This window comes from Anabrus simplex, chromosome 1 (assembly GCF_040414725.1).
Source record: "Anabrus simplex isolate iqAnaSimp1 chromosome 1, ASM4041472v1, whole genome shotgun sequence".
Taxonomy (NCBI): Eukaryota; Metazoa; Arthropoda; class Insecta; order Orthoptera; family Tettigoniidae; genus Anabrus; species Anabrus simplex.
In genome coordinates, this window is record NC_090265.1 from 1170419159 (window position 1) to 1170434430 (window position 15272).

Here is a 15272-nt window from a genome sequence, read left to right on the forward strand (position 1 = left end):
CCCCCTTGTAAGTCACTTTCAAGGGTATGGTTACAGTGAAGTGCAGATTCATAGAAACCTGTATCCCAGAGAAATGACCAATATTTGTCTCAACTAGCTAGACAAATCAGCGATAAATAAGCATGCCCTGTTGTCCATTCATGATGCCGTGTTCCAAGATGCTCAAGCTCTTGCCCACACTAGATACTACAGATCCAAGATCATACAGGAAGCTGTCGAAATACATAGAAATCCTAACAATTTCAACAGAGACACTGGCTATCAATTAAGTAATATGTGGTTGCCAAACATTAACAATTTACGTAGGTAGTTCTCTTCCCTTTCCCTTCATTACTGCTATCTCGTTTCAGTGTTTTCCAAATTCGTATGTTTCTCGTCACCAGATGTTTCATTTCATGCTTGTGTCAGTGCCATACTTTCATAATGTGTGTACACATGTTATGTGACCCCCTCTCAGACTGATCCTGATGATGCCATCAGCTTCCACTTCAAATTTTAGCACTGTACCCTCTGCGGTGAGCCATTACACTTCTATTAGTGACGTCTAAATTCAAACTTTCATTATTGTATAAGTCTTCCTCGTGAACAGTCAAGATTTTCTTCTGAAGACACAGAGCAAAGTTCTCTGTGAAACGTAAAGAATTTCACCTTATTTTCTCGACACGGCAAAAGCCCAAAAAGCCTATATCATGCCTATAAAAATAAGATCTCTTTTGTGTAAGATTTGTTTATAATGTATATGCTGTTATCGATCAAAGAGTCACCAACAGTCAGACTTTATTGGAGCATCTTCATTCTTTGAACCCCCACATAAAATTCATAGTAGAGTCGGAGATTAACAGATCCATAAATTTTCTAGAAGTTAAAGTACATGCATACATACATCTTCATTATAGACTGCAATGCCTTTCAGCAGTCAGTCTGCAAGCCTCTGTGAATTTACTAAACGCCGCCACAATCCTTGTTGTATGCCCTCGCTTAGTTCTATACCTTGTGCCATTTCACAGTTCTTTATATGGACTGATCGGAACAAAAATGGAGTTCAGGTTACTAAAACGTCAAAGTTAAAACATCAAGCGTCAATACGAGCTGGAATGAATCTTTTCATCAGGCATTTACCGAAGGAACCGTACATAGAAGGCGGTGGAAAAAGAATGACGAATGGAGATTATTTGAAGCCATTATTAAAATGAAGATTTTTTTCTGACTTCATTCTTTCAACTGACCTACAGGAAGCAAGTCGTAGTCGACTACGGGAAGAGAATTAATCTTATAGGGAGTAAACAGCGAAGATTGATAGGAATTTTTAATTCGCGGCAACACGCAACAACGCTGGCTGCATAAGTTAAATCGCTGCGCGAAATTAAACTACCTGTGAAAATAGATATCAAGATTACTACATTGATACGTCACAACAGTCCTTAGACGACGTATATTTGGCCGATACTGCCTATTTCAAACAGCTGAGAGGTTATCCAGCTGGCAAGAATATTTAAAACAAGGAAAACATAGAGAAATCATTTTTGCATTCTAGTCAAGAGAAATAGATACTACCTATCCCAGCTTATTTGAGACAACCTTACTGAAATAAATTGTCCCAGAGCAATAGGTAGATATTGTAGACATATTGAAACAGATATCAACCAGAAGATGATGACATTGAATAAAATGTTTTATTATTTTGTTCCAAATGCACAAGCCTCCACCATGATGCTGTAAAAGGAAAAGGCGATACTACTCGAATGATGGCAGCGCGATGCGATGTTGACAGTCCAGGATGACCAGGAATCTGCTGAGAGGAACAAATATGTACCCAGATACTTAAGAGAGAACCATGGAGCAATGTTCGCATATCCAACAACCAGATGCGAGACGGCAGCAGGACTCCTTAAGCAAAGTTAAGACCTCTATAAGTCGTAATTGTAAGTAAGAATTTTTCTTTTTGTGGCTATATATTGTCATAATTTATGACAGTGTGAATATGTGCGTAAGTGGTTATCAAAGTGAGGTTACAGAATGTAGGTATTCTTCTATCTTTAATGTCAAGTCCTCATGTAGGCGTAGTCAGCCAGTGATAATCATTCGTAATGTCAATGCGATGTGAGAGAAGGTAATTCGTATTTCGCTCGTTGTCAGTGAAGTGCACAGAGTGTGAAATAGAAGTTAATTACACATGTGTGGTAATTTTACCAGGCTAATATGATAAGAGATCGTATATAGGAAATGTTTACGGTAAAGATAAGAAATAGTACATCTCAGAATAATGATACGTTTTTGACACTATGACAGTAGGAATAATTTTGTAATATGAGGAGATTGTGATACGTATACGTCGAGATTAATGAAATAATGTGTTTATTGTGTAATGAAATGTTTTTTACGTAAAGTATGGAATGATGGTTGATGAATAAGAGTAATGATATAGGATGGTGATATTTACTATTCTTCGAGAGGTTGGTCATAGTAGTCTTATTTGAGATGATGTTTCCAATTTATGCATTCTGAGGTAGATATTGAAATCGTGCTACTTTCAATCGATGACTTTAACCCAAAGTGTATTCGGGGTAGCTTAGAATACGATCTAAGCACTATTAGAGCAGTGTTGTTATAAATATTAAGGGTCATCAAACGAGCGTTGATGTGAGCGATGACAATAATTTAGCCTTCACTGAAATATTTCTAATGATTATAGAAACCTTTCTCACACGATAAGCTAATTTCAGATTTTATTTAGACACTGACATATCGCTGGTGACTTAGTTACACATATGAGGAATGTTAGTTGAAGATAGAGTCTTCTGACAAGATAGATTTTCTACTTGTGGTATGTGTACCGGGTGGTACACCCCCACGCCGCTAATTCAAACTTTGCACCAGTTGAAACTCCTCTACTGGAGGAAGTCTGAACTTTATCTACTATGTCAATTTTCAAGTTTCTCAGAAGATGTCTCTACTTGTAAATTTTGAAGTTTCTGAACTGGGTCGTTTTCGATGTATTTTTGTTTTGCCTGTAGTAAGAAGTGTGGACATTCTTTCCAGATGGCACTACTGAAGAACTACAATTGTGCACCCTAGTGCGAAGTGAAAGAACTATGTTTTTGAAGAAATTTTGAATTCATAAGTTTGTTCTTTGCTAAATTTCTTTCAGTTATTGTTTAAGTTGGCAATATTAACCCTTTCTTTCTGCCAGTTTTGAAACTGGCCAATCAAAATTTTCTGTAATTAATTTTCCACCAATAAGGTGTTTCGTCCTCATCTAGTGTAGGGGTTTTCGTCGTTAACCAATAAAATTTTTGTGGGAGGGTGTTCTCATTCCTGAAACGCCTCAAACTTTCCACGAGGGTATATAAACTGCTGATTTTCGGGTCTCCGGGCCACTTCAGTAACAGCTATCAGTGTGTAAATTATGTAGCAGGGGGCGGGTAGCGCCTCTTTCTTCGGGCAGCAGTTCAACCACCAGGTAATGGCCGTTTGATAACTTCTTTTCTTGCTAGCTCAGCAGTTTAACTCTCGGGGCAGGTCCGAAGCGTTTTACCATGTAACTTTCCCCTAAAATGTAAAAACATTCTATCTTTTTAAACTACAAATTGGGATAGAGAGTGCTTAACCCTCTCGAGCTCCCACTCATATTGCTTTGAGGTGAACTTATTTTCACAACCGTTTCTTCCCTTCTAATGTAATGTAAATCATTTTCTTATATAAGTCACCTCTTTAGTATGGGATTAGCCCTTGCATAAGCGGCCTAGTGCCAAGTAGGTTTTAGTAAAATATATTAGGAGTGCAGTTGTGCCTCCCCTCAAGTTGGTGTTGTCGAGGCCATGTAATATTTCTGTTTCTTCACTTAATAGGCCTCAGTAGGTTGGGTATTTGTACCCCTGTGTCTATGTCCTAGGAGGACAGCTTGAAGGTGGAATTTGGTGTGGCCTTTGATAGGCTAGAACTTTGAGAGCAGGTTGCTCTTTCCAAAATAAAAATTTGTTTTTGCGTGCCTCGAGGAGGCTTTACTGTGTAAAGGGGAGCAAGTGCTCCTAGGCATGATTGGGGTTTTCTGCCCCTTTGTTGAACCTTGTATAGAAGGAAAGTTGGGCTCATTGCTCAAGAATTGTGTGTCTGGCTCTCGGAGCCCAAATCCTTTAACTCTGTAATTGTACATTCTCGAATAGTTGCTTTGCTACTCTGTACCTGCCATTCTTGTTATTTCTTGATTTTGCAAAGAAAATATAACCTTGTTAAATTTTAAATTAACTTTAATTTTGTAGCTTGAGACCTGTTCATCCCAGCACCTTCTTTCACCTCTACCTACCACGGACAACTCCGTAACAGTATGTTTTGGTAGAAATATAGCAAGATACGTTCATTAATGCAACTTTAGCTAAAATACGCACTTGAATTAATTGATAACCTTGAAATAAGATAATTTCTTAGGATTTGCCACATGTCATATGATTATGCTATTTTAAGATAAATTTCGACTTAAAGCGGAGATAGCTTTGCTTATACTGAGATAAAACACCAAGAAACAAGAAGCTTGAATACCATGAAACCTTATGTTAACTATATGATGTTGTAAGAACGATGAGAACGATTTTCCATGTTATTTTCAGTTGTGTATGGACACAAAACGTTAAGTGCAGCCCAGGATAACGTTTTTTGTTAATCGAGTACGAGTTAAATAATAGCTGACAGAACTTTTGAGTTAATTTATGGAGCAATTTCGTTCAAGAGGAAGTGATTCCAACTCTTAAAGAAATATTTACCAAATATTTTAAACTGCGTTCTACATTCTCATAGATGACCTCAATCTGAAATCATGTACATAGCAATTGATGTAATTTTCTTTTCATTTCTACTTTGTTAGATGCATCTAATGTTTTCGTTATCATTTAGTATTTTTTTTAAATCATTTAATACTCCAATTTTTAGCTGATTTTCCAAATACTACTTAATATTTTACGTAATTATCAAATGATTTCATGTGGCCAATAATTTAATGGACTGATATAATCATGGCCTAGGACTTTATTACTTGTTATTAATTTCACGAACTTAACTTTTCTTTCATTTCAATTTGACAGTACTAGACTGCTGTACTTCAAATTAAAGATCGATATAGATCGAGAACTTCATTTTCAAGCGATTTTGACTAGATAAAAGAAATTTTATGAATACGACGAGGTACATTACTCAATGCTACATGATTTATTGAAGGATTTGGGAAACATTTCTTCATTCTTTGAACTGAGTGGTCAATAAATGATGTATTATGAAACCTCATAATTCTTTTAATGTCTTTCTGAGATAGTTATTAGTTGTAAGACTGTATTTATTTTTTTATTTGCGATTTCTCTGATGATACATGTGGAATCTAACTAATAGCGTGTAGGAGACGTCCTTCGACGTAAGTTAGGATTTACCACGAATTAACCGGCGCGCTTTCTCTAGTGGAACTCATAGCCCGTAACTTTGAACAGCGAGTACCATTTACAATTAGAGCTAGTCTGGATCTTGTGCGTCCTTACCTGGACGTGGGAACGGCGCAACCTCTTATCTTTAAATAGTTAGAAGATGAGTCTAACCATCATCGTCTTGGTCTCCCTCTACTCCTCTCACCCTCCACAATAGAGTCCATTATTCTCCTTGGTAATCTATTCTCCTCCATTCACCACACATGACCCCATCACCGAAGCAGGTTCATGCATACAGCTGTTGACCCTGACTACAATGTCACTCAATGATTCATAACAATTGTCAACTTCATCCTCATCTGCACCCTCACATGGTAAATATGCTGAGATCATTCTGGTTCTAATTCCTACAACAGCAAAATGTACCCACATCATTTGCTCATTCACATGCCTAACAGAAACTATGTTGCATGAAATAGTATTGCTGATGAACAGCCCAACTCCACGCTCTGCCCTTCCCTTTTTAACACCCGTCAAGTACACTTTATAATCTCCAATCTCTTCCTCATTATCTCTTCTTACCCGAATATCATTAGCTCCTAACACATCCAGATGCATCCCGTTTGCTGACTTAGCCAGTAGGTTAGCCTACTAGAGCAAATTTATGCATTATTTATTAGGCACTTGTTTTCAACAATCTTTAACATTAATTTGACCAAAAGTGCCAGATGGATGTACTCTTGTTTCTATTTATTTATTTAAGACATTGCTTACTAAAGAACATACCGGGTACGGTACCATCAGTCGTAAAGGACTCATCGACTGCAATCCATTATTTTAACTTTGAAGCCAGCGAGGACACAATTGGTGCCATATTGACTCAACATAAAACTGATGTTCATGAGTTATGTTCTTCATACGTTTAGAGGAAACTAAAACCTAGCTGAAACATTTCAAAAGAAGTAAGTTTTAAGAATAGATTTGGAAATTTCTAAGTAAGAAAGATGTCACAGGAATGAGTTTAGAAAAATATTTCCAGAAACTAATATGCAAGTGGCTAGTTTATAAGCAATTAACTCTTTTACACAATTATGCTTTACGTCGCACCAACACAGATAGGTCTTATGGCGATGATGGGATAGGAAAGTCCTATGAGTGGGAAGGAACTGTCCGTGGCCTTAATTAAGGTACAGCCTCAGCATTTGCCTGGTGTGAAAAAGGGAAACTACAGAAAACCATCTTCAGGACGGCCGACAGTGAGGTTCAAACCCACTATCTCCCGGATGCAAGCTCACAGCTGCGCGTCCTAACTGCACGGTACAATCAACTCTAATAAGGATGAAAGACGCAAATACCAGCACATAGTGCATAGTATTAAAGTATTTCATAGCTGTCTTTACCTGCAATTATCATCCTTCCAAATACCTGTTTTAATCCCCCCTGTTGAGGCACCTGACAACAGCCTCACATGAAGTATGAAACTTCAACACAGCAATTTATATCATGAGAAAAAATAAAAAATGCTAAAATATGTAATTTTATGTAATATCATGAATAATATGTTTGTTTTTTTTTTTTTAATATGTAAAACTAAATTCAGGTATAATAACCTTGACATAGAGGTTTGTGAACATGTAACTTCTCCCAGTGTCTAAATAGCAAGGAACAAAATATGTACAGTAGAACCTCGATTATACGTTCCCGGAAACTACGTTTTCCTGTATAATTTGTTCAAATTATGTGGTCCCGCGAGCATTCTAATTAAATCACGTTGTAAAAATCCTGCATTATCCGTTCCTTGAAGAAACGATTTCCAGGATCAACCGTCCAAAAATTTCAGTCCCATCAAGGCTAAATCCTCTATCACACGTTTTTTCAAGAAACTGTATCTTACGAAAGGACGGCTATGGCTTACTTACGGATCTTGGTGTTGACGTCCTGTCATTGCGGTAAATTGAAGAAGTACTGTAGGCCCTACTGGAAAAGCGATCGGCGGTGAACTTGCATAAGGGATCATGTTAGCATCGCATTCGGGTAGTTGTTTAGAGAATCCTCTGAAATCATAAAGCAGACAGTGTCCACGACAATTGGAAGAAGACAGAGAGCATTTCGACAGCTCTATTTGAAGACAGAACGAGTTTCGTCAAATGTTCATACAAGCAAAAGTCTACATTATGTCCAGGGTTTGATGTTTATATTTTTACTTTTTTCGAGTGTATCGCCGAACAGGTTTTCGGCATTTCCCTCAGGGCATTGTATAGTCACTGGGCTTTAAGGCAGGAATCGAAACTGATTTTTCTTAAGCAACACAAATTTAGTATTTTAATATTATCGAATACGATTATGTTATCGAGACCAGAACAGATAACATTCATACATAGAGCCATGGGAGGTTTTGGGATTGCCTATTACTGTTTTTGTCCTAATATAAGACTGAGAATTTCACGTTCATGTTAAAATGATATAAAAGCCGCAGTCATTTTATTTGCATGTGTTAGATTTAAAAACTTTGGATCATTTTGCACTCGTACCGACTTGTACAGCGAGCGCGCTTTCCAGCTGAGCTCAAGGTCGCGAATAATCGTAATTTCGGAAGTGTCATTGATATTTTTTCTGTTTCCAATTTGATTGTGATTAGTGACGGGCAGAACTAAATATAATGCATTCGAGAACTTGAGAATTGATACTTTCGAAACCATATTCTCGAGTTCAACGTAACCTTTAAAAGTCGATGTAGGCCTATTTTACGCGGTACAACATTTCCATAAACTGATCAGAAACAGTATACCAGTGACCAAATTACAATGGAAGATAAAAGGAAAAAAAAAAAGGATTTTGCCATCATGATGGGCGCTTTTGTATCTAATGTGCTTTATTTTATAATTAGAGAATGAAAAATTACTTGTGGTCGATTGTTGTTTGGTTTGGCGTTATGGGTATTAGATTTTTCAAAGAGTTTGGCTGATCAAGCTCAACTGAAAGAAGTTTTCAAAGGAATATGACGAAGTTTTCAACAGAAACTTACGAAGTTTCCCCGGTAAAACTGAATGTAAAGTTTCGAGATTTTTAAGTTGCGTACTGGCAATTAACGTTTGAAGCCAGCCCCGCGGTCTAACTTGCCTGCCTCTCACCCGGAGAGCCCGGGTTCGATTACTGGCCAGGTCAGGCATTTTTACCTGGATATGAGGGCTGGTTCCAGGTTCAGTCATTCTACGATTACCTTTAATTGAGGAGCTATTTAATGGTGATATGGCGACCCCGGTCTAGAGAGCCAGGAATAACGGCCGAGAGGATTCGTCACACTGACCATGTGTCACCTCGTAATCTACAGGCCTTCGGACCGAGGGCGGTCGCTTGCTAGGTGGAAGGCCCATTGGGGCTGTAGTTTGGTTTGGTTTAGGGGGCGTTTGTAATATTATAAGTACACATAACTTATTTCATTTTTGTGATGTTTAGCTAAATTGTTGATGGTTCATTCGTTCCCAGGTTTTCTGTTTTCCCGTGTTGTACCTTTTTTTTCCGTAGTCCCTCGAGAAACGGAGAATCGAGGTTCTACTGTAATTGCATAGAAATCCCAGCTCTACTCATTAGGTTAATATGTATAGGTTATTAAATGATTTAATTGGGCTACTTTTACAGAAACATAAATGCTAATTTCTAGCATAATTAGAATTACAGGTCATTAAAAAACTAAGCTGGTTCATTTTTAAAAACCCCCGCTTGGAATCAATGGTTTAAACTGCCAAACCTGCACTGTATGAAACTCACCATAGTGTACCTTGTATACGACTGAGGCAGCCACCAGACAGTTCGATACAAATGCAGAAACTGTAAGAACGATGTCATTCCAGTGAAGATGAACATCATTATTTCAAATGTAATATTGCCATCTTGTGGTATGCTGGGTGCTGGGATGTGTTTCGGTGTCACTATTCTGGAGGCAGTACCATCTGAAGACTGGCCTGGAGACCTAGGAATAATCAAGAAAGTCTTAAATGTACACTTCTATTATACAAATCAGAAGCAAGTAGGTACATGTACGGGAGAGAAAAGAGGAGAGATACAGCACTTGCCAAACCTAGTAAAGATGTACAAAAAAATCTAAAAGCACATACACATCATTATAATATACGTATGTAAGTATCGACAGTAATTTAAAAATGAGCAGACTGAAACATAAATATAAGAACAAATGTGTATAAAAATAGCTGTAGAAAGACTTATGCTTGGTTTCCGGAACGTGAGATATCAAACCTATAGCGGTATTGAATGGTTAACTTGTGTTTTGGCGTTGCACGAATGTAAGATACATCTATCGGTTCGATAAATCGCTTGCTAACTTAGAGGGCCTGAGCAGGAGATATCTATTTGTTAACTTGCTGGGCACGTGCGCAGTACTTCAGTATCAGCAGCTAACATTGTGTTTGTTAAAATTTTCTATGGCTTCCTCATCTTCTTCCGACGAACATTCTAGAACCACCACGATTATATCATTGTCGGCCTAATGATCTAATGAAGTATACAGTAGTGAAAATGAATTCAAAGACAGATTGAGGCTAAACAAATTACTGTCATAGGTTTGGTAGAGGTTACAGGCGACAATTTGCGTCCTGTGACAAATAATTTTCCATTGTCCCCTGTTGATCAATTATTAATTATGATACCCTTTAAGATTCAGTACTACTGAGTCTTATCGTATTTGTATCTGTGGCTGCATTCATGTTCATGAAAGCACTGGTACCAGTAACTGAGTATAACCGATAATTGCACATTTATCGTAGTAGGCCTACTGCAGGCCTACTTGCATTGGCAGTGAGCATGGTAATTTTATCATGTGATTGTTTTTAATTAACGATATTACATACAAGGTACTAACAGGTTATATTACCCGATATATATCCTTATGCTGTGATCAAACACTGTCCATATTTTGTAATAACAGGAAAGATATACGGTATACTTATAAGGTTCAGTGCAAACTGGATTGCGCGTGACATGTGTCACTCGTGTGCATATTTCATTAGAAATCCTCAAACAATGTCAAATTCTTCTGACAGTCCTTAAATACCACGAAACTGACACCCACGTCTGCACGAACTAGTTGAATACCGTACCCATTTCTCGCTGCATGGCAAAGGTGGGATAATAGGAGCTGCACAGAAAGCTCAAATGCGATGCATTACTTGTGCGCATGCGCCTGACAATATGGGGAACACACCTAACGCACAAAAACAAAGCAGTACGAGGGGTGGCATCTATGAAACTTGATCAACGAGCCAATAGTTGACAGTTCGATAAGTTAGCTGTTGTTCCGCTGTGCAACGCAGCGAAGATTTATCGAGTCGACAGCTCTAACAAAGCAATAGCTATCGGAAAGCTATCTCACCATTCCAGAAACTGGGCATTAAAGAAGCTTAATTACAGATAACCAAATAATGTACAAGAGTAATCCCAAAAATAAAGTCTCCTATTTTTTTTAATAAATAAAGAACTCTGTTCGTGTGGCTGTTCGTCACAATATTGTGAAGAGTGTTTCCCATGCTTGCATATAAACATATGCACGCCGCACTGAGGCACTCAGTCTTGGCTTGGCAACCATTGAGAATGGAGCTCCTGTTGGATGTTACTACCAAGTGCATGGATTATCATACAGACAAGAAATGTATTCCACCTATCCTTACCTTACCTATGGCGCGACGGTCCGTTTTCAGATCATGGCCTCCCCAGTTGCTCTCCTCCAAACTTGTCGATCTCGTGCAGCTACTCTCCAATTCCGTATCTTGAGGATGTGTGCTGCGTCCTGATGTACACCATCTTCCCATCTGTTATGTGGTCTTCGCACAGGCCTTCCTCCTCCAAAGTCTCCTAAGAATACCTTCTTTGGGATTCGGTGTTCTTCCATCCTAATTAGATGACCTGCCCATTTAAGTCTCTTCATTCCAATGGCACGCGACAGGGGTGCCTCCCCATACAGAGAATATAGTTCATTGTTATATCTAATTCTCCATTCCCCTTGTACGCATATGGGTCCATAAATTCTCCTCGGGATTTTCCTTTCGAAGGAATCTATCTTCTTCATGGCTTTCTTTGGGAGGGTCCACGTATCACTTCCATACATCATTATACTGCGAATGAGGGTTTTGTATAGCATAACTTCTGAAAAGTGGTAGTACTGCAAAGTATGCTCTGTTGGCAGCTTGAATTCTTGCCTGTATTTCCACCATTTCCTCATTCTTGTTGCTTAGATGTACACCACGATATTTAAATTCATCCACCACCTCCAATTTGGATCCTTCAGGGACAAGTTGGTCATTTGTATACTTCCTTCTCCGAGCCTGCACCATTACCTTCGTCGTTTGTTCATTGATCTTAAGTCCAATCTCTTTGCCTTCTCTACTCAAGTCTTCAAATGCTTCTTTAACTGTCCTTGTTCTTCCCATCACATTTATGGCATCAGCATATCCAACATGTTGAAAGTCGATAAACATCTGTACCACATCTATGCCCCGTTCCCAACACTTCTCCAACACTTGTTTCACAGTAAATATCTGATCAATAGTGGATCTTCCCTTCCGGAACCCTGCCTGGTATTCTCCTAGAATTTCTTCTGCCAGGGGTTCTAGTCTCTTCTTCAGGATTGAGGTGAACAGTTTATATACTGTACACAGCAGTGTAATCCCTCTATAATTGCTACATACCAACTTATCCCCTTTCTTGTATACTGGGCATATAATGCCTTTGCGCCAGTCTTCAGGCATTTCTTCTGTATTCCACACACTCACAATTAGATCATATATAGCTTCTTGTAGTGTGGTTCCTCCGTATTTCCACAACTCTGGAGGGATTCCATCGATACCTGGTGCTTTATTGTTTTTCAGTTGCTGTATGGCTTCTATCACTTCTTGCATAGATGGTGCTGTGACTTCTGATTCATTTGTCTCAGTGTTATTCCTTGAAGTAGTTGGTGTTTTCCCTTTCATTTCTGCTGAATTCAGGAGGTGTTGGAAATATTCCTTCCATCTATCTTGGATCCCTTCTTTATCTCCCAAAAGCTATCCATTTCTGTCCTTAAACATGTTTGTTCTTGCCTTGAATCCTTCTTTCACTTCCTTAACTTCTTTGTAAGCCATGTAGCTATTATCTTCTTTAAATTCCTCCACTATTCTAGCCATTTTCTCATTTAATTTTCCTCTCTTCTTTCTTCGACATACATTCCTTACTTCTTTATTCTGGTTTTCAATCTCTTGTTTCTTCACCCTTGTTGGTCTCTCTAGGTATGCTTTACATGCTTTCTCTCTTTCTTCTATGGCTTTTTGGCATTCCTCATTAAACCATTCCTTTGTGTTCCTTTTGGGTACAATGTCCAGTGTGTCCTTTGCCACGGCCTTAACGCTTTCCTTCAGAGCAATCCATTTGGTCTCGACCGTTGCTGTTTGGTCCTTATTATATTTCTCTACCAGCACTTCTGCCATTCTTTTCCAGTATCTTTCTGATACTTCCTTATTCTTCAGTTCACTAGTATTGTACTTTTCTATCCTACTCATTCCTTCCTTTCTTATTTTCATAATGCGACACCTTAAGATTGCCTTAACTAGAAAGTGGTTGGAGCCACAACTTGTTCCTCTGAATGATCTGACATCCATGCCCATCTTTTCTCCATCATTACATGGTCTATTTGATTACAGGTCTTTCCATCCAGCGATATCCATGTTTGCTTGTGTACCTCTTTATGAGGGAAACAAGTTGACATCACTTTCATGTTTCTGCTAGTAGCAAGGTCAAGCAATCTCTGTCCATTATCATTAGTATTCTTGTGTAAAATATGGATCCCTATTATTCCTTGATATATCTCCTCCTTCCCAATTTGTGCATTTAGGTCTCCTATTATAATCTTAGCATCATTTGATGGGATTGAATCTAGCACTCGTTCCAGTTCAGCATAGAACTGATCCTTGACTATCTGTTCCTTGTCTTCTGTTGGTGCATATACATTTACGATTGTTAAATTATAGAATCGCATTTAACACGCAGTGTTGCCAATCTTTCATTTACTGCCAAAAACTGTAGTATATCATCTTTGGCTTGTTTTCGTACTATAAATGCTACTCCTCCTTCTTGTGCATTCCTTGACTTCCCACTACTGAATATTGTATGGGTTTTGGTGTCCCAGATCTCATCCGTACCTGACCATCTAGTTTTTTTTTTTTTTTTTTTGCTAGGGGCTTTACGTCGCACCGACACAGATAGGGCTTATGGCGACGACATCTAGTTCCACTTTGTTGACTTCTAGTTTCTGCATCAGTACTTTCAGTGCTCCAGCTCGTAGAAGTGTGCATACATTCCATGTACCAATTGCGTAGTCCATTGCCTTTAGCTTAGCTCGTCATCTATTAAATCCACCATTCCGAGGCATATTCTGGGGCTTCGCAACAGTTTGTTTTCCGGAGTGAGGTTGTTAGCCTTGTTCCAACCCCCAGCATTCCTGGAGGACCGATGTTTCCTGTTAGGGTTGGTCCCCATTTAAGCGTCAGGAACTCGCTTTCTGCCCTTACATGACTTAGCCATGTACCTTAAAGAATGTACCCGTCGCCCAGAGGCCACGGCGTGGATGTGCATGTATCGGACTTGGTAGGAATAAATGGCATTTCCTGTGTTTTGCTAGTGCACTCCCATCACCAAGAAGTGCACCCACAGGACCACATACTACCCCTTCGACCCCTGTTCCACCTATCAATACTTTATTATAACGGATTTACGTCAGTACCGGTTTCGGCCTTTCACAGCCATCATCAACTGGTATATTACAATACTGTAGCCATTAGACATATGTCACAAAGATGTTGTTACGATTAGATCATCCGGATGTCTAATGGGGTTAAAAATAAAATATATTGTAGTAATGTTTTGTCTATGTTGGTTTAAATAGTACCTATGATCAATGTGGCAGTGAAGGCTACAGTAAACTAAAACTTACTGAGTATACATTAGACATATTGAGCACATTAAACATATTAAAATATATAAAGCACAGTATAAAACACTTGATAAGTTTAAACACACTAAAATATAAGGTACCACTTGTTAAAATTTTGAGAGTTCGTGTTGTGTGGAGTTCCTTCTTCAAGCTTCCTTATAGTTCTTGCACTTCGATGTCTATGTTAATTTAGTTGCATAAAGTGATCTTCGAGAATATTCTATTTGGCTGATATATGTCATGTTAATTCGTGGTGAAAACCCTTGTCGTAAAAATTTGTCAAGTACTGTTGTGATTCAACCATTGATATACTTCAGTAAGTTTTGTGACAGACCGCAAAGTCTTGAGTTTTAAAAATTTTGATTGAAGGAGCTGTTGGTAGCGACACCTCTCTCTTCTGTATTCATGTTGTTGCTGTTATCTGTAAAGATAAGCTAGTATAAGTATAGTGTGTGTATGAAGGAATGCCTGAGGTGTGTATGGAGGTGAAAAGGGTACTTACTGCTGCTGTTGTTGTGGAGGTCGTGTAGCGTTCTGTTTGGAAGCTTGTTGTGTACTACTGCAAGTGCGCCTGGGACTTATGTTAGCTGTGGAGAGGGATATAGGTGGAGGGGTAGGAGAAGTGGCTATTGTGGGGGTAGGGGTGGGGTTAGGCTTGTGATTCGTCGGTCTTTTGGGGCGTGCTATGTTCTGTTTGTGTACTATTTTGAGATAGTCATTTTTTAATGCAAGAATGGCTTTATCAATGATGCTGGTTTTCTCTGTAATATCATTAATATTGCGATTGGGATTGGCGTATTGGTCCAGGGAAATATACAAATCTTCAGTTATGTTGAGCAGGGGGCCCTTAGAGTTTATGTTTAATATAGTCATATCATTATTGATGTCTTATA

The 15272-nt window shown here is 38.6% G+C and overlaps 1 protein-coding gene across 9 annotated transcripts in view; it reads right to left on the reverse strand.

Moving 5' to 3' along the window:
* The window catches only part of LOC136858154 (transmembrane protein 39A-B), a 406589-nt gene that overhangs the window by 373817 nt on the left and 17500 nt on the right, over nt 1-15272 (reverse strand). For all 9 annotated transcript variants that reach the window (XM_067137490.2, XM_067137492.2, XM_067137484.2 and 6 more), the window contains exon 3: nt 9174-9375. In XM_067137490.2, the coding sequence (XP_066993591.2) occupies nt 9174-9375 (202 nt within the window). The remainder of the gene's footprint in view (nt 1-9173; nt 9376-15272) is intronic.